This window comes from Pelophylax lessonae (assembly GCF_965119305.1).
Source record: "Pelophylax lessonae genome assembly, chromosome: 12".
Classification (NCBI taxonomy): domain Eukaryota; kingdom Metazoa; phylum Chordata; class Amphibia; order Anura; family Ranidae; genus Pelophylax; species Pelophylax lessonae.
Window position 1 is genome coordinate 121,100,088 of NC_138779.1, and position 19,315 is coordinate 121,119,402.

The following is a 19,315-nucleotide window of genomic DNA, read 5'->3' on the forward strand; positions in this document are numbered from 1 at the left end:
GACATGGTACAGGAGTGTAACGCTCCTGCGTTTTACGTATGAAGTGGATTTTCAGCTGCAGAAATATTCCACTTCAGTAGTCATGTAGAGAAACGCTGAGACACCAATCCCAACTCTCAATGACTCATCATGTGTGGATGATCTCAATTCAGCAAGTAAATACACACACTCAATAAGATGTTTCCTAGAGTGACTTATGTATATAGTAACAGAGTGATGATAGGCTGAAGAGACAGGTTGGGTAGAGATGGTAGATGACAGACACTTGAAAGGAAATGTTCTTGAAAGTAAGATAGTAGCAGATGGGATGCAGATAGGTTTAGCAATCATGTATGGTAGTAGATGACAGAGTAGCAGGTGGACATACAAGAGAGATCAACCCAGTGCAAGAACAGGTGGTAGTAGGCTCAAGAGCTAGCAATCTTAGATAATGCAGATGTAGTAATAGTCCTTAGTATGCAGAGCTAGATAGTGTAAGCTTTAGTATAAAGGTTATAGAGGTTTCCCCTGTGGGGTACTTATCACTAATAGCAATGTAGCAGAGGAGAGGTTCGGCAAGAGCGGATGATCCGGTAGCGGGATACAGGGATCAGCGCAGCGTGGTTCCGACAGCGAGGTATGCTTGCAAGCATGAGAGCTTCAAGACAGGTTAGCATCAAGGCACAAAGCAGTTTGAACGAACACATGTGAGTGAGAGCCGGCGATCTAAATAGCCATCCAGTCCGGCGCTCAGTGATGACAGCATCAGTCTTAAAGGTGTATGCGCACCTTACCAAAAGAGAATGGTGGGGCGCATACACTTATGAAAGAGTAATTAGGGTACCCAAAGGTACCAGAACATTACAAGGAGATGTCAGGCGCTGGGAGGACATGGTACAGGAGATGTCAGGCGCTGGGCGGACATGGTACAGGAGATGTCAGACACTGGGCGGACATGGTACAGGAGATGTCAGGCGCTGGGCGGACATGGTACAGGAGATGTCAGGCGCTGGGCGGACATGGTACAGGAGATGTCAGGTACTGGGCGGACATGGTACAGGAGATGTCAGGCACTGGGCGGACATGGTACAGGAGATGTCAGGCGCTGGGCGGACATGGTTCAGGAGATGTCAGGCGCTGGGCAGACATGGTACAGGAGAGCAATACAGGACAGGTGGTCAGAGGCTGCATATTTGACAGAACAGGAGAGCAACACAGAACAGGTGGTCAGAGGCTGTGCATTGGATGGGACAGGAGAACAAAACATGACAGGTGGTCAGAGGCTGTGCAATGGATGGTGGAGGACAGAAATAGGACAGGTGATCAGTGACCAGAGGCTGCAGAGGCTGGAGGGGTCCAGTCCCATTGCCCGGTCAGCCAGCGTGCACCACCATGGAGAGGAGTGGAGATACATTTAAAAATGACGCCGCCAACACCATTTCATCGCCGGAACTGCGTATGCACTGTATGGCCGAAAATACTGAAGCATATAAGGGCTTTTCAGAGCCCGGCAATCTTCGGAACGTCAGCCGGGCCGGGAGATATCTTCTTTATGAGCGCTGCTGCCCTTAAAGCGGCCCCAGGACTGGCGGACTCGCTGGCCTACCGGTAGGCCAGTCCAGCCCTGCCTGCAATCATGGACAGTTGGGAGCTATGCTGACTGTAGCAAAGATAAAATGCAATAATAAAAAAGATACTCATAGCAGGCAGTGTGCCTGTGTGCACATTGAATGGTATGTGGTTGTTTAGGGAGGAGGGACATAGCACAACAGATGTTCAATACTGCATGCCAGTAGATTCTATACTTTGCATCAATGCAGAAATGGTAGGGGAAAGGGGCAAAAAGGATTGCGGACTTTACTGGTACCAGATTGAGATGAATTGCCGTGTGTTGATAAAATAGCAAAATTGTATTACAAAATGATAGTAGAGTAACACTTTAAAAACAATACATTAATATGCTCTGATGCTACATGAGAGCATATTAATGTATTGTTTTTAAAGTGTTACTCTAGTATCATTTTGTAAAAAAAAAATTAGCTTTTTTATCAACACATGGCGATTCATCTCTGTCTGGTTCCAGTAAAGTCTGCAATCCATTTCCCCTTTCCACTACCATTTCTCCATAACTTGGATGTGGTATCACTTTGAAGCCTCTTTTTCTTCTTTTTCATTGGTACATTTGCATCAAAGCAGTTTTGGGGTATTTAGTAAATCCTCTTGGGGAAGAAACAACAGCTCAAACTTGTTCTCCCAATGTATACATATGGCAGGGGGCAAGGCATACTACAAGTGTGCACAATCTATTACAACAACGAAAGAGAAAAAGGACCAGAAAAACATTTGCAATAACTTAGATATGAAAATAAAAAGGATTATTTAATTTAACAAAGAGCAGTAACAATGTGTGATGGACAGAAACCCAAAGCGACCAGAAAGATTTTAGTTTTCTACAATGTATAACCCAATTAGTAAAATATGAGTTCTGATTGGCTGCTATAGGCTACTTCAGTTTTCATACTGCAGTTTGAAAACAACTGACACTTTAGACAACAGTTTGACAGTTTACCGCCTAACATTTTAAGGAAGAGTATGTAAACATTACAGAAGGACAAACACCTATTAAGAATGATTCTCTTTATTTTACAGAAATTGCATAGAACTGTAGTTTTCATCAAAAATATCCTTATAGTTCTTTCATATACAGTGTTACATGGACTCCCAAAAAAAGACATTTTTTACAGTAAGGGATAGATTTACTAAAACATGATTTATGAATTTTTTAGGATTAGTTCATGAAAAACAAACACAAAGAATGACCTCACTCATTCAGTACAGTGTCCATCTTTTGAAAGGGAACATTTCAAGATCTGTTGATTAAGGGGTGGTTCACATCAGATGCTGTGAAATTGTGTTGGGCAGCTATTCCAGCGCAGTCCCACCGCATGAACAAGGCAAAATCGCCTTGTCTCCTATGTGCCTGGTTCATACCACTGCTTCGCAGTGGTGTGCGGGCATGATGCGCTGAAAAAAAAAATACTGCATGTAGTACTTGTGCAGTGAGAGGCAATCAACTGCCTCGCCGGCAGCAACTGAACTCTATGAGATGTCTTTGTAACAATAAAGTTTGTTAAAAAAAAAACAGTGGGATCTGCCTAACTCAGAGCTTCATCACTGCAGTGGTCTCAGCCGAATCAACCGCAACCCATTTGTTGCTGTAATGCTGACACATGTTAATGAGACCTTGTAGCACATTAGAACAATTGTCACTTTTCATAAATGATGATGTGGTAAATCTATCCATCTCAGTTACATTATGGCAAACCTATATATTTACATAACCATCCTTAGAATTTATGTCAGAACATTATTTTTGGAGCGATATGTATGGCCAGGATCTATTGTTCATACTGTATTGGAAATGCAATTTTCCATACAAAACATGAATTCTGACATAACAGTCTTCAAAGACACACAGAAAACCATTTAATCTCAACCAAGAAACACATCAAAATTGTCTCTAGTTCATGTATGGAGGACAACCTAATTCTTACCAGGTCCATATTATGATTTTTGACAAAATGTTCTTTTTATTATTACAAACATTGCAGATGTTGAAATAATAAATGCTCAAAAGCATGAAAGACTTTGAAGGAAGACAATGTTCCTCACAATCCAAGGAAACAATACAACAGTCCACTACTAAATTGGGTAACAACATACCAGTTTTTATGATGCCAAAGATTGTAATGCCAGCTGGAAATATGCAGACCCATTGTGGGAGATTTTGTTTTATAATGTGGGTAATCCAGTACCAGGATTTTATTCTTCTTTAAAAAAAATAGTTTTTGAATTATATGGTCTTAAAAAAAAGACAAAAATAAAACAGCACTGGATGTTTTTGTTTCTTACAAGATCCGTCATGGCTCTTTTACTCTGGCTCACTGCTATTTGTAGTCTTTTCCCACAAACTCTCTTCACTTTGTGCTGGAGATCCACCAGATGGGCGTGTTCTGAGACCCTGAAAACGGCGACACTCCGGGCAGACTCGAATATGTGTACATTCTCTCGCAACTAGAGCTGCTTCTTGTGCCAGTCTCTGTGCCAGTGGGTCAGGGCCAGTGCCCCCACACAGTTTACCATTGCTTAGAATGCTAGTATTGCGCCCTCTTTTTTCCTCTGGAACAGCTGATCTGGAGCGTATGATGCCTGCCCGTCTTCGCCGTGGCAGCAAACTGTCTTTGCAAAGTATAATGCTACTTAACTCTGACATCATTTCTTGACAAACAGAAACCTGCAACACACAGAAAGCAAAACATTTGGGTAAATAATGTTTTATTTCTCAATATCTTGTGTTAGGGGCGTAAATATGAATTTTTTTTCACATATTCAGAAATGAGTCAAAAATAACAGGAAATCTTTCATGTGACATTGAATGCAGCATACGTTTGGCAGCAGATTTCAGCCAGTGATTGTGGCTGAAATCATCTGATCGTGATCGTATCCAATCACACACAGAGTTTTGTGTTTACAGAACTGCATATGAACAGCAATCTGGCTGTTTAAGTTTGAAAAAACAGCCAAATCATTGTTAGGCACACAGTTAACCCTTTGATTGCCTCTAGATGATAACCCCTTCCCAGCCAGTGTCATAAGTACAGTGTCGGTAGCGACCTCAGTGTCAGGTAGTGACCCTCCCAGATAGTGTCTGTTAGCGTCAGATTGCCCGTCACCCTATCACTGTCACACTATGACCAAAATTACAGTATAGCATCTATTCTTGCTTATGTTGGATGGCACAGTGTTGTAGTGGTTAGCACTTTCACCTAGCAGCAAAAGGGTCACTGGTTCAAATCCCAACCACAACAATACCTGCCGGAGTTTGCATGTTCTCCCTGTGCCAGCATGGGTTTCCTTCAGGTACTCTGGTTTCCTCCCACACTCCAAAGACATGCTGGTAGGTTGATTGGATCAGGTCTAAATTGGCCCTACTGTATGAATGTGAATTAGGGACCTTAGATTCTAAGCTCCTTGAGGGCAGGGACTGATGTGAATATACATTTTATATGTAAAGCGCTGCATAAATTGACAGAGCCATATAAGTAAGTGAAATAAATATTCCAGTATACTGTATATACTATAGTTTGTAGATGCTATATTTTTCACACAAACCAATTAATATTCACACTTATTGTTTTTTTTTTTTTTTACCGTCTTCCAGTTTTTTTTTTCTCTAAGCTTAATTGAACAAGCTGACGTTAGAAGCTGGCTACTATGCACAGCTGCACCAGATTTTGCAGGCTCTAGTTTTAGTAAATCAACCCCAGTGTATTTTAAACAGTATATATATAGACACTTATTTGTAATGTCTTACATAGCTATATCACGCAAAAGGGGCCAGCCTGGATGATCTAGCGGGACTTAATTTTTTGACTAAAGTTCCACTTTAAATTTTGTTCGTCCTTACATATTGCATTTACTTTCATTGACATGTGTGTGTATATATATATATATATATATATATATATATACATATATATAAAAATTGATTCTGAACAACAGATAAGCAAGTAGACGGTATGATCTTACTTGAGTGTCTTCAGAATTTCTTAATGTCCACAGGAACTCCAGCATGGCCATGATGATAGCCACTATTAAACCACAGATTAACACAACAAATATGCCTCCGATATTTTCCATGCCCAAACCTGACAAAACAAGAAAAGTGTTCCAATATTTAATTACAGTACATTTAACAAACCACCATATACTGTATGTTTATTGTGGACTGGGCTTTGTTGGGTTTGCACATTATATTTCTGCATTTTCTGTGAATTATGATAGATGTAAAATATACTAGTATGATCTGACATCTGGCATGAATGTGTCATGTACATAATAATAATTGTCATGCCTCCAGCCTAAGAAAAGAATTGATGCTATTGAAACTTGCAATACCAATATTGTCCACAAGATGCCACTGTGACAAAGACTATTGATGGACAGTACTCAATGGTATTTCTTGCTCTCTATCACTGGGTATCAGTTCCACCTCTCTCTGGAAAATCTCCATTTTAGACCTCATGGACAAGCCAGGCAGCATCTCATGTTCCTGTGGAAGATTCCTGAACCCTTCTAGGAAGCATCGCTGTTATGCCTATGAACTGTTAGTTATACAGTATACTTAGTGCATATCTTGTTTATGTTTATATACTGATTGTATGATTTTATCTGTTTATTTCCAGTTTCACCTATTCTCAATCCTATTTGCATATCCATTCTATCTGACTTATATCCTGTTTCATGTGACCACCATTCTTTCACTGGAATAAAGCCTAAAGTTACAAAAAGACATAAAAGGTTATTATAGGATTGAAGGTTTAGCTGTATGTTGAGCTGCACACACGCCTGGGGCATACGTGTAGTGAGAACAGAACAATAATCATTGTGTGATGTCTGCACTGCACTGACCTCGTGAAGCTTTAACACTAGCTGATTTTAATGAATAAAAAGACACACACTGACCTAGGTCAGTGAATCAGCGCTCACTGGACCATTTTGGAGGGGACCACATGACCAGTGGTACCATAGATGAATCACCAATATAAATAAAAAAAAAAAAAAATTAAAAAAAAAAAAAAAGAAAAAAAAAAGAAAAAAATTAAAATTAAAAAAAAAAATTAAAAATAAAACTAAAAAAAATATAAATGGATAAATGAATAAATTAAATTGGGTAACAATGAAAATATTGAAAATATTGCAGGGCAAACAAGATACAAGAACCTCAAGTGTGTAGAAGTCCTAATCAATCATGCGATGATCCCGGATGGATCCTTGCTGATGAAAGAGTACAAAAAGTCCAAATCAGGGTACTGGGGTGAAGATTGGACAGGCAGCTCCTCAAGAGGTAGGGATACCCTCCAAACATGTAACAGAGAAAAGAAACAAGGGCGCCAAGTCATAAAGGTAGATGAACAGCTGTGTAATTTAATATAGTAACTTACATGTTAAAAACAGGTATTCCAATGAAACAGCATGCATGGTGTAAAAGGACAGTCCCCACAGTAGATCCGATGGAAGATGCAAATGAAGGACAGTCACATCTGGGTCCTGTGTGGCGGGTCCTGTGTAGTGGTGAAGGAAGTCCTGAATACCGGCAATGCCGGGTGATGCTGCAAATGGCGTGGGCTCCCTGGCTGGGCAGCCTCACCGCTGTCTGCCGTACAGCAGGAAGGTAATAACCCGGAACCAGAAATAGAAGGACAAGTCTGTCAGTTCCTCCACGGAAGCCACCAGGAACGTACACTGAACCGAGAGTGGAGGGCGGGCTGCAACGTTGTTTCGGAGGACCTCCTCCTTCATCAGGCAAGCCCACCCCTCCACCATAGAAAGTATTTATAATCCTGAGAAACAATTGCCCGCCCTCCACTCTCGGCTCAGTGTACGTTCCTGTCGGCTTCCGTGGAGGAACCGACAGACTTGTCCTTCTATTTCCGGTTCCGGGTTATTACCTTCCTGCTTCCTTCACCACTACACAGGACCCGCCACACAGGACCCAGATGTGACTGTCCTTGTGACTGTCCTTCATTTGCATCTTCCATCGGATCTACTGTGGGGACTGTCCTTTTACACCATGCATGCTGTTTCATTGGAATACCTGTTTTTAACATGTAAGTTACTATATTAAATTACACAGCTGTTCATCTACCTTTATGACTTGGCGCCCTTGTTTCTTTTCTCTGTTACTAGCTGATTTTAATAGTAATACAGACAATACAAGATAGCAAGAGTACAACCATCTTTATTTAGAAATTCATTTTTCACTACTTACTTCAAATGATTTGGCAACCTCTTACAGCAGCCTAGGCCTGCACCCTATTGAGGCAGGAAATAATGCATACATGGCTTCTGCTCTATTGATCTAGTGGGGGAGCTATGTACTGGCAGCTTTTCTAAAGAGAAAATCCTGAACATGTGTGCTGCACTTACACCAATTTTAGGCTTTAACTACTACAAAGGTCACCAACTCATCTGAGGTATGTAGTAGAGCATATCTCTGACATAGGAAGGAAGAGGGGGGGCAAGGGGACAGTTAGCCTCAGCTGGTTCTAAAGGTAGGACTAACAGTATTACCAACACTCAGCATTTACCTGATTATTAGTAGGTGGGGGGGGGGGGTGTTGATGGGGGGGAAATGGGTAACTTCAAAGCAAGACAAAAAAGAGGTACCTTAAAAGCAAGACAAACGATGTTTCAATGTGATATATTTGCTTGGGGTGTTTAAAAGTGCAAGAATTAATTAAATGAAAGAATTTTATCATTCACTGCTTAACGGAAGTGCAAAGCTTTGCTATGCAAAAATGAAATGGATAATTTGCTATGAAGAAAGAAAGAAAATGGTAAATATTAAAATAACAGTTACCTTTTGCCCTGTGGTCTTCTTCTTTTGGACATTTACCTCCATCCCACCATTTCCGCTTTAGGTCTTCCAGACAGTTATTTTCCTGTAGCTGCAAAATTGCTAGATCAAATTCATCGCGGAAAGCAGAGCCTGCAGAAAACACAGATGTGTGGCTTAATGTTTATGCAAGGTCAAAGCTTGTTTTTTTTGTTTTATAAAGAGTAGGGGGGGGGGGTTAAAACCCCCATTGGGTTATTGTTTAACTGTCTGTGTTCTGATAGGGAGTTTTCCCTTTACATCCCGTCTTGGAAACACAAAAGAGAGACAAAATCTCCTGAAAGTAGAAATTACATGTTTTACAGCTGCCACCAACTGGAAGATTTTCTGTCACCTCTTGCTCTCCTGAAACTGTAAAATATTGGATTTTCCCTTACTTTCTGTCTAAAGGGGGTCTAATGGTGCCTCATTTTATCAAAAAAAAAAAAATGTTTCCTTTAACATACACATTAATATACACATAAATACGGTAAATATAATGGGTTATTTAACTTGTTTTCTGATATGTATCCTTGCAGCGAGCAATAGAGCTATTTTCAATACACAACAGAAAGCAAATAGAGAAATACCATTTACTTGTTTTGACATTAGGAGAAGTGTATTATTTTCTTAGAGGGCTAAGATGACCCTGGAAAATCAATGATTGCTAGCTATTGATCCATACTTATAAACTGTCATAATTAGCCCATTGACACTGCTACACTGGGATATTGACAACGGGCAAACTCACAAATTAGAAAGCGTTCATCAAGTCCACGCTTCATCAGTCCCTTCTGCTTTTGCACAGCAGCAAAGTCCAACATTGTGTCCTTAGCCACCAAACAGTCTTTCAGCTATCTTAAATTAGCACAAGGAATGCCTGCAATAACACATAAACAAAGAAAAAAGCACACAGATCTGGTGCAGCATAAAACACATCCCATTCCATGAAAAACCAAAGGGATGTATTGCATTTAAATTTAAAATGTGGTGTTTTGTACACAGCCTGGGTGCACACTCACATCTTGTCTTTATTGACTTCTTCATTTTATTGCCTTAATTAGCTCATTTTATTATGGGGGTTTAATTATTATTTTTATTGTTTAATGCAGTCTTGTCCATGAATGTTTTATAGACCAGATCAAACTAAAAATGGTGTGAGCACTAATTAACTCAAAGGAAAGGGGGGCGGGAAAAAGGGAGCGAGAACTAGGCAGACTTTAGGTACCCAAGGATTACAAATTTATGGAATAAAAGAACAAAGACTTTTATTGTTCACTATATCATAAAAATATCATTATAAAAATTACAGCCATATAAAGAGCCTTCTTTATATGCATGTCACAGTTCTATGTATATCTAGGGTATACATGTATAGGAGGGAGGCTCTCTATATGGCTGTATTTTCTTTAAATAATTTTATAATGATGTTTTTATGATATAGTAAACAGTAAAAAACTTTGAATTTTTATTCAACACTTTGTAATCCTTGGTACCTTAAAAGACCAGCTAGGTTTGGTTCCCTTTGTCTCCTTTTCCCCCCTCTCCCTTTCTTATATGAGTCATCAATGTTTTCCATGCATACATATTTATGGTAATGTAGTATTAAACCTGAATAATTGTACCACTATCATGTGCTGGTGTTGAGGTTACTATTGTGCTCCCACCAGCGCTCATGAGGTTAGATAGGTTGGCCCTTCTAAGTGTTTACTGGTCCTTATAAAAAAAGTCCTGTATGCCATTCACCTTTCAGGCTTGAGGAAGGTGGACCTGTCACTGAAAGTTGTTACCTAGCAACTACCATTATAGGAAGGGGTCCGAAATTGTGCCACATTTCAGCTGTTCGTACAGTGAAGTTCCGGTGTGGAATGCACAGACAAAACTCTGGCGTGAAGCCCTCTTACACCCTGGTCCTTCTGTAATAAGGAGGTGTAGAATAGGACTGTCACTATGCAGAGCTGCTGTCCCTGGTTACTGCATTCTTCCCCTCACCAGGCTGTGTACAAAGTGCCCAATCTACATTTTAAATAAGAGTGCAATATATTCCTGGGTTTTATACGAAACACAGTGTGGTTATGCTGCAGACAATAATTGTGCTTTCTTCTTTGTTTTTTTGTTTAAAACTTACAAAATAACCCATTTAAACAAGTTGCTAAAACCTGTGTTTTTTTATTTTACGTTTTTATTACCAGTATTACAAAATGAAGGATTTTAAATCAGAAATGGTACATGTTTTGGCAGTTTGTATGGAGTTTACTTTTTTAAGGGGAACAAAACCCTCCTCTTCTTTTCAGACTAGGAAGTTGCCATCTTAGCCTTTGTTTAATCTGTAACTGCCATGGTGCTGCACATGTGATCAGTTATGAAACCAGCCATTTTATTTTTTAACAAGTTGGTTGACAGCACAAGCAAATGTGACAGTTGACTTTTTTTTTACACCGTTAAATTGATGGGTTTAAGTCCTGCTAGATCACTTCAGGTTGAACCCTTTTGCAGGTACAGCTATGTAAAACATTAAAAATAAGTGTCCATACTGTTTAAAATCCATTAATACACTCTTACCCTGCTCTGCACATGCTCAGTTGCTCTCCATTTTTAGGCAATTTTAGGCACTGCTGAGTTTGTAGAGGCCGTTCTGCTGACAGAATTAAACCCTCCTATCCTTTACAGCCAAGGAAGCTGCTTCTGTTTGATTTGCAACTGGCATGGTGCTGCACTTGTGATCAGTTATGACACCAGCCATTCAATGGTTTGACAGTTAGCAGTCCCAGCAATCCAGAAATGTAACTGTTTTTTTTAACCTGTTAAATCAATGGGTTTAGTTCCGCTTTATGATTTACTGCTGTTCAGGGGCTCTGGGCTTCAGAAAAATGGCGGCCTCCAGCAATTTACAGCACACACTAATTTTGGTAGCAGAATTATTTTTGTGGAATGTATGTTCCTTGCTAAAGAACATTATTTTTAACAAGTTGGTATGGGTAATTAGACAAAGCGGGACTTTGTCAGCAGGTCCCAGCCAATGATTCATGGTTGGGTCCTGCTGATCTGCTGTGTCCAATCACAGTCCAGAGCCCTGTGTTGACAAACATTACAGAGGGGATGATTTTTAGTAAAAAGCAGCACATAATACACACATAGTATTATCACTGTATAAGTGCCACTAGTGATATCAGTGTCATTCAGTTCCCATCCAGTGCCAGTTAGTGTTAGACTGACCACCACACTATTACAGTCCCACTATAAGTCACTAATCACCGCCATAATGAGCATAAAAAAATGAAAAAATAAAAATTTACAGTATATACCATAGTTTGTACATGCTATAACTTTTACACAAACCAATCAATATACACTTATTGGGATTTTTTCTCAAATAAGTGAAAAAGTTGTAAAAGGAACATAAAAGTAGAGATGCTATATATTTGGCTTATTAAACATCGAAGGCTGGGCATAATTGACCCACTGGACAAATGGATTCCTCCATCCACACATGTAAGGCGGATGAAGGTATCCTCTGGAATACACTGATGAAAATACAGTGATCAGCTGCTGATCTAGAAATTTTTCCTAACAAGCGCGTTCAACAGAAGTCAATGGTTAGATCAACATCTGTTGGGCAGCAGCATTCACACATGGATTGAAATTCAGCTGGTCCCTGCTGAAACAGCCTAAACCTATGTACAAACTATACTAATCCATATAACCATTTCAAATGTACTTTGCATCAAAGTCTTGTGCTAAAAGGTCTTTCTTTACCATCTCAGAAAGCTGGGAAATTTACATAAACTCACTGCTGCACATACCTAAAGGCATTCCAATGCCATAGCCCTTTGTGTCAAGCAGACCTCCAACCTGAGTGAGATTACAGTTACGTTGACGATAGTACTCATTCATAGTGGACTCCAGAAGGAAAGCATAGTTTGAGTTCAGCACTCTGGCAATCCCTTCTTCAGTACTCTTGACAAACACGCTGGGCTGCTTTGAATGCATGTAGTTCCACATCCGTTGATAGGTCTGGTATCTAGAATTCTAATAAATAACAACACAATATTATCACATATTATTAGTGATTGAACAACTATAACATTATATGCTTGTGCTTTGAAAATTAATTTTCTCTTACGTCCTCCGACAGTCGCCGCCCACTCATACAGTCTTCACCAATGGGTATTGACTTCCTCTCCGCAGGAGTAGCTAGGCATAAGACTTGTTAAACGCAAAAGCATTAACATAGACACACCCATGGGGGCTGTCCTACTGGTCAATACCCCCCTTGCAGTAAGCCATCCCAACTCAGTTTGTCTTCTGCCTAGTTCAGGAGTAGTCAGGCTTCCCTGTGCTGGGGCTACAGTCTCAGCCTTCTTCTTCTTTTTTTATGATTTTATTTTTGGAAAATGTCATTTTTTCTTTACATTTCTAGCTGTTTAATTGTCAGCTTTAGTTAGTCGGATCTTCAGACGAAGATGGATTTTGCGGAGCTGGGAATCTGACTGGTCGCCCTGGTTCTCCAGGGCAGAGGGTGAGATGGATCCCCAGCCCGCCATCGAGCATTCAGCCATGTGACCCATCCCTGTCAGGAGGGATGCAGCCTGTGAGGTGGCTACCTCACTGGACTCGTCTGCGGTTCGTCCGCACTCTGTGGTGTCCTGCGTTTTTTTCAGCTGACGGCATTCCCTGCCATCTGAGGGCAGCGGCTTTCCGTTTGATGAGAGGCGCCCCACGCTATCCGGTACAAGTAAGTACACTCTGTGTGGGGCCTCTGTCTGGGGCTGGCAGTTCTGTGTGGCTGTGGTATCCCCTCATGTCTGTGCGTTTTTGGGGCTTCCTGATGCGAACCCTGCGGGGGTTTTTTATTTCACTGCTTGCGCTGTGTGTGCTTGGGGGCCCCTCTCCTGTGTCACTTAGTGTGCTTTGGAGGTGCAGACTGCGTGTGTGGCGACCGCTGCGGGGTTAAAAACCGCCGGTCCGCCATTTTAGGTGTGGGCAGCATGTCTGGCTTCACTATGGGCGCTTTGTGCAGCAGTTTATGTAGTGTGTTTTTTCGCGCCTTCCGGCGCCATCTTGTGTGTGGCAACAGATCGTTCTGTGCACATGTCGATGGCCATCTTGCTGAAGCCTCCCTTTACATCCTATGGGCAGCCATTTTCCCTTAGCCTGCAGCTATATTTCAGTCTCTGGCGACCTCACTTCCTTTTCCTCTGGAGCAGCGTCTGATGTGGTAACACATTTGTGGGGCTCTGTACTGCTGTCCTTTTTCCTCTGTAAAATCCTTTCTGGCTCAGTTTTGTTCCTGCGGGGGTTCTGTGTGACGCAGTCTGTATAGCGGTGTGCTGCGGGGTCCGCGGCGATCTTAAAGGGCCAGTACCTTGCAAAAAATGTTTTCTCTGCAATGGAATCTCAGGACAGCAAATTCCCTCCAGCCCTGGTGGGGGACTCTAGTTCATCTGAATCCCCTGCCCTGACTAATTTGGCTTCTGTAGTGGCAACTTTGGTGTCCAATATGGAGGTGCTGATGACTGAACGTGCTGCTAGGAAAAGGCCTAGGCTTTCCTTTTCTTCTGATTCAGAAGTTGATGTGGTTGCTGTCGGCGGCGTGCCCCTTTTGGGGGTCTCGCTCTTCTCAGGACCCGCAAGAGTCTGAGGGGGAAGCGGAGGTGGAGGGGGTAGACGATTCTCCCCCTGGGTCGCCTGAAGAACGCGCAGCTATGGATGCGCTGATTCTTTCAGTAAAAGAAACACTACATTTGGAGGATGAGCCCAGTCCTCTGGGCATTGTGTCCTCTTTTGGTACACACAGGACCCGAAAGATGGCGCAGGTTTTTCCCTGTCCCGCTGAGTTTCATCACACTGTGAATGAGCAATGGCGCAGTTTAAAACGCACCTTCACGGTGCCAAAAAGGTTTCAACTGCTTTACCCCTTTGCGTCCTCTACGGATTCACGCTGGCCCCTCCGGTGGATCACACTGTGGCCGTATTAAACAAGGCTACCCTGGTTCCCACTGAGGATTCCCTGGTGTTTAGGGATCCCACGGATAGGAGGCTGGAATCGCTTGCGCGCCATTCTAACATGGTGGCAGGTTCCATGCTGAAACCTATTTTCGCTTTTGTCATGGTGGCTCAGGCGGTGGCGGATTGGACTAAGGTGCTTAGGCACACGCTTGTGACTGATTCTGCCCCCCCTACTACTTTGGAGATGGTGGACCAGATTTAGCAAGGGGTCATGTATTTGTGCGATGCGGCCTTAAATGAGGCCCCTTTGGCCGCGCGCCTGTCTAGTGTCGCGGTGCTTAACCGTCGACTGATCTGGTTGAAGAGCTGGTCGGCTGACCAGACGTCCCGGAAAACGGTGGCTGATTTTCCTTACGCGGGGTCTCGCCTTTTTGGTGAGGCCCTGGATACTTTGGGTAAGGGAGTCACTGGGGGCAAGAGCACTCTGTTGCCCCAGAATCCGAAGAACAAGTCCTTTCGCGGTAAGTAGGGTCCCGCCTTTAAACCTAATCAGGGGCCCTTTCGTGCCTTCAAGGCACAGAACAAGGGCAAACCTTTCAAGGGCCAAGGTGGCCAGAGAAAGCCCTGGGCGAGCAAACAAAAAGCGGCGACTCAGTCCGCCTCTGCCCAAAAGGAAGCCCTCACCCGTTTCAGGGTTGGGGGACGCTTGCGCGGTTTCCTCCAACCTTGGCTGCTCGGAATTCCGGACAGGTGGGTTCAGGAAATCATTCGATCAGGATACAAGATCGAATTCCTTTCAGGGCCGGCGGACAGATTCTTTCCCTCAAATCTTCATTTGACCCCAGAGCGTTTACGGGACCTGCATCAAGCGGTGCAGGATCTCCTAGCCCAGGGGGTGATCGTCCCGGTGCCTCATCGGGACAGATTTCGGGGATTTTACTCGAATCTGTTCACTGTGCCCAGAAAGGAGGGCAAGGTGCGTCCAATTCTGGACTTGAAAGCTCTGAACCGCTTTGTGCGCGTTCGCAAGTTCCGTATGGAATCCCTCCGCTCGGTGGTGGCCTCCCTGAGCCCGGGAGAATTCCTGGCCTCTATCGACCTGAAGGATGCGTATCTGCACATCCCCATTTTCGAGGGTCATCAGCGGTACCTCCGCTTTGCTATCGCAGAGGATCACTATCAGTTTGTGGCGTTACCTTTTGGTCTCGCTTCGGCTCCAAGGGTTTTTACCAAAGTGCTGGCGGCTGTGGCGGGCACATGGCATTGCTGTCCTGGGTTATCTGGATGATCTCCTGTTAAGATCGAGTGCCAGCCAGAGTCTGTTGCGCGATCTGTCAACCACGGTACAGGCGCTTCAGGAGTTCGGTTGGACCATCAACGTTTAGAAGTCGACCTTGTCTCCTTCGGTTCGTTTCCCATACTTGGGAATGGTTCTGTACTCTGCCCAAGCAAAGGTGTTTCTACCGGAGGACAAGCTCCGGACACTGCAGAACGAGATCAGGTCCCTCAGGGACAACGAATCCTCATCACTCAGGACCTGTATGCGGTCCCTGGGGTTGATGGTGTCAGCCTTCGAGGCGATACCGATTGCACAGTTTCACACGCGGTCTCTCCAAGCGGAGATACTGGCCAGATGGGACAGACTGCCTCAGTCTTTGGACCTGAGAGTGTCTCTGAGTCGCCAAACCAGAAGGGATCTTCTGTGGTGGCTTCAGTCTCCGACTATGTCGGAAGGGAAATCCTTCCGGGTGTTGCTATGGACGGTGATTACCGCAAATGCCAGCCTGTCGGGCTGGGGTGGCATCCTGGGCAATCTGTCTGCCTAGGGCACTTGGTCGAAGGAGGAGTCCTCCCTTCCGATCACCATATTGGAATTGAGAGCGATCAGGTTATGCCTGATCCAGTGGTCGGATCGCCTTCAGGGTCGCCCTGTGAGGGTGCAGACGGACAATGCCACCGCGGTGGCTTACATCAACCACCAAGGGGGCACCAGAAGTGCCCGGGCGGCCCTGGAAGTGACCAGCATTCTGTCTTGGGCTGAGACTCATGTCCCGGTGATTTCGGCAGTCAACATTCCGGGTGTGGAGAATTGGCAGGCCGATTATCTGAGCCTCCAGACCCTGGACCAGGGGGAATGGTCCCTGCACCCGGAGGTATTTCAAATGCTGTGTGCGAAATGGGGATCCCTGGATGTGGATCTGTTCACGTCCCGGCTAAACAACAAGGTGGAAAGGTTCGTGGCAAGAACGCGCAATCCTCTGGCAGACACCTCGGATGCGCTGGTGGCGCCTTGGCATCAGTATCGTCTGATGTATGCCTTTCCTCCAATTCAGTTGTTGTCCAGGTTCCTTCGCAGGTTGGCGTCGGAACACTTGTTGGTGATTCTGGTGGCACCGGACTGGCCGCGCCGGTCCTGGTACGCGGACATCGTTCACCTAGCCGTCGAGCCTCCTTGACGGCTCCCAATGCGGGAAGATCTTCTGTCTCAGGGATCGATCTTCCATCCTGCTTTACAGTCGCTGGCTTTAACGGCATGGCTGTTGAAAGCCAGGTCCTGAGAGACAGGGGTCTCTCCTCAGAGATCATTCCTACTTTAATCAAAGCTAGAAAGGCCTCGTCTGGTAAGATTTATTACCGTACATGGGAAGCTTATTTTGCCTGGTGTGAGTCCAGGGGCTTTTCCCCTCGTTCTTACTTGGTGGCGAGAGTGTTGGCTTTCCTCCAATCTGGTGTGGACCAGCGCCTTGTGTTGGCCACGATTAAGGGCCAGGTATCTGCACTGGCTGTCCTTTTTCAACGCCCTGTGGCGTCTCATTCTTTAATTCGCACCTTCATTCAAGGTGTGCGTCACGTGGCCCCTCCCCGGAGGACGCCTTTACCTCCATGGGACTTGAACTTGGTTCTGTCCGTGCTACAGTGTCTTCCCTTCGAAAACATCTGGGAGATATCGTTACCTCTGTTGTCTAAGAGAGTTGCCTTTCTTGTGGCGATCACTTCGGCTCGCAGAGTGTCAGAGTTGGCGGCGTTGTCTTGCCGCTCCCCTTACCTGGTGGTTCACAAGGATAGGGTGGTCTTGCGACCTGTCGCGTCCTTTCTTCCTTAATGAGGACATTGTTTTGCCTTCGCTATGTGCGAAGCCTAAGCATCCTAAGGAGATTGCATTGCATTCTTTGGATGTTGTCAGGGCGATCAGGGTTTACCTGTCCTCCACTGAATTCTTTCGAACATTGGATTCTCTCTTTGTCCTTCCTGAGGGACCTCGGAAGGGTAAGGCTGTGTCTGCGGCGACCATTGCCAAATGGATCAGACAGACAATTGTTCAGGCCTATGCTTTGAAGGGACGGCTTCCACCCTTCCCTGTAAAGGCGCACTCTACCAGGTCGGTGAGTACGTCCTGGGCCTTTCCGGCATCAGGCTTCGGTGGCCCAGGTGTGCAAGGCTGCGACTTGGTCGTCAGTGCACACTTTTTCGAAATTCTACAAAATTGATGTTCTGGCATCAGCTGATGCCTCCTTTGGCCGCAAAGTTCTCTGTGCGGCAGTGCCATAGGGGACTCTGGTTTTTTTATGGGTCCCTGGCTGTTGGGGTTGTTTATCCCCTCTGGTTATTTGCTTTCCTGGGTTGTTGCTCCTGTTGAGCCTTTGTTGTTGCCCAGAAGGTTCTCTTACTGTTTGTGTAAGGTTCCTTTCTCTGATGTGGGTACTGCGTGCCTTTTCTACGGTTGCGTCTCCCACCCCTCATGTCTACACTTTCAGTTTTTATAAATTTTTAACTGAATTCTGTTTTGTACATAAATGATAGTAAAATGTATATAATATTGTGTACAGGTAAAAGAACCAATTTACAGTTCACTGTATATAAGCTGAATTTAACCTGATCAGGCAAATAAGAATATGCATATTAAGGGGAGAATAACCATTTGCCTTGAATCTCTGAAAAAGCACTGCAAATTCTACCTACCTGTGTTCAATTGTCTTAATATGCTGTGTACGTACTACACAGTATGAAGCAGATTCCAGGATGATGGAGGAGCCTAGTTGTCTTCGTGTTTTATACTTTATGTTACATGTGCACGTTACTGGCTTTAAGTGGAAGTAAAGTCCACTTAACTTGTACCTGAAGGTAAGCCTATAATAAGGCTTACCTATAGGTACAGTGAATGTCTCCTAAACTTGGACTGTTTAGGAGACATTCACACAGGATGCAGCGGGTGATGTCACCAGCGCATGCAGTCTGAAGGGACGGCATACCCACGTGCATTTGTGGGAGTGACGTCATCCCGGCCCCAGCCATCCATACAGCCAAAGCCCATGAACCCAGATGAAAGACCAGGTAAAGATGAATGCGGCGGGGAGCTGTGACAGCTGTGCTGGAAGGTTCCGTGTTCAGATAAGTCTGTCATAATGTGCTAGTATGCAGTGCATACTAGTACATTATGACTTAAACCTGCAGGTTTTTTTTTTTTTTTTGTGGCGGTTAACTAGCACTTTAAGGTGAAATCTTAGTCATAAAATGAAGTCCTGCTAGATCACTTCAGGCTGGCCCCTTTTGCAGGTATAGCTATGTAAAACATTAAAAATAAGTGCCTAAACTTTTTAAAATCCAATAATACACTGTCTCACCCTGTTCTGCAGATGCTCAGTTCCTCTCAATTTTTGGCATTTTTGGCAATCTGCTTACAACCTAAGGATTCACTACTGCTCAGGGGATCTGGGATTGAGCAAAATGGCAGCCTCCGGCAGGAAGAAACATGAGCAATTCTGGAGGCAATTTACAACACACACTAATTTTGGTAGCATAATTATTAAGGCTGAGTTCACACTGGTGCGAATTAGATGGGGGTTTCCCCGCATCCAATTCGCATGTCAGGAGCCTGTAACCGGCTCTCAATGAAGCCAGTTCACACAGCTCCGGGACAGCAGGACTGAATTTGCACCTGAAACGGTGAAC

General features: G+C 44.0%; 1 protein-coding gene across 2 annotated transcripts in view; it reads right to left on the reverse strand.

Moving 5' to 3' along the window:
• Positions 1 to 3,178: 3,178 nt before the first annotated feature.
• Positions 3,179 to 19,315, reverse strand: part of GRIK4 (glutamate ionotropic receptor kainate type subunit 4) — a 665,019-nt gene continuing 648,882 nt past the window's right edge. For both annotated transcript variants that reach the window (XM_082273781.1, XM_082273780.1), the window contains exons 18-21: positions 12,220 to 12,445; positions 8,402 to 8,530; positions 5,569 to 5,687; positions 3,179 to 4,273 (exon numbers count right to left, since the gene is read on the reverse strand). In XM_082273781.1, the coding sequence (XP_082129907.1) occupies positions 3,911 to 4,273; positions 5,569 to 5,687; positions 8,402 to 8,530; positions 12,220 to 12,445 (837 nt within the window). In that variant the 3' untranslated portion in view covers positions 3,179 to 3,910. The remainder of the gene's footprint in view (positions 4,274 to 5,568; positions 5,688 to 8,401; positions 8,531 to 12,219; positions 12,446 to 19,315) is intronic.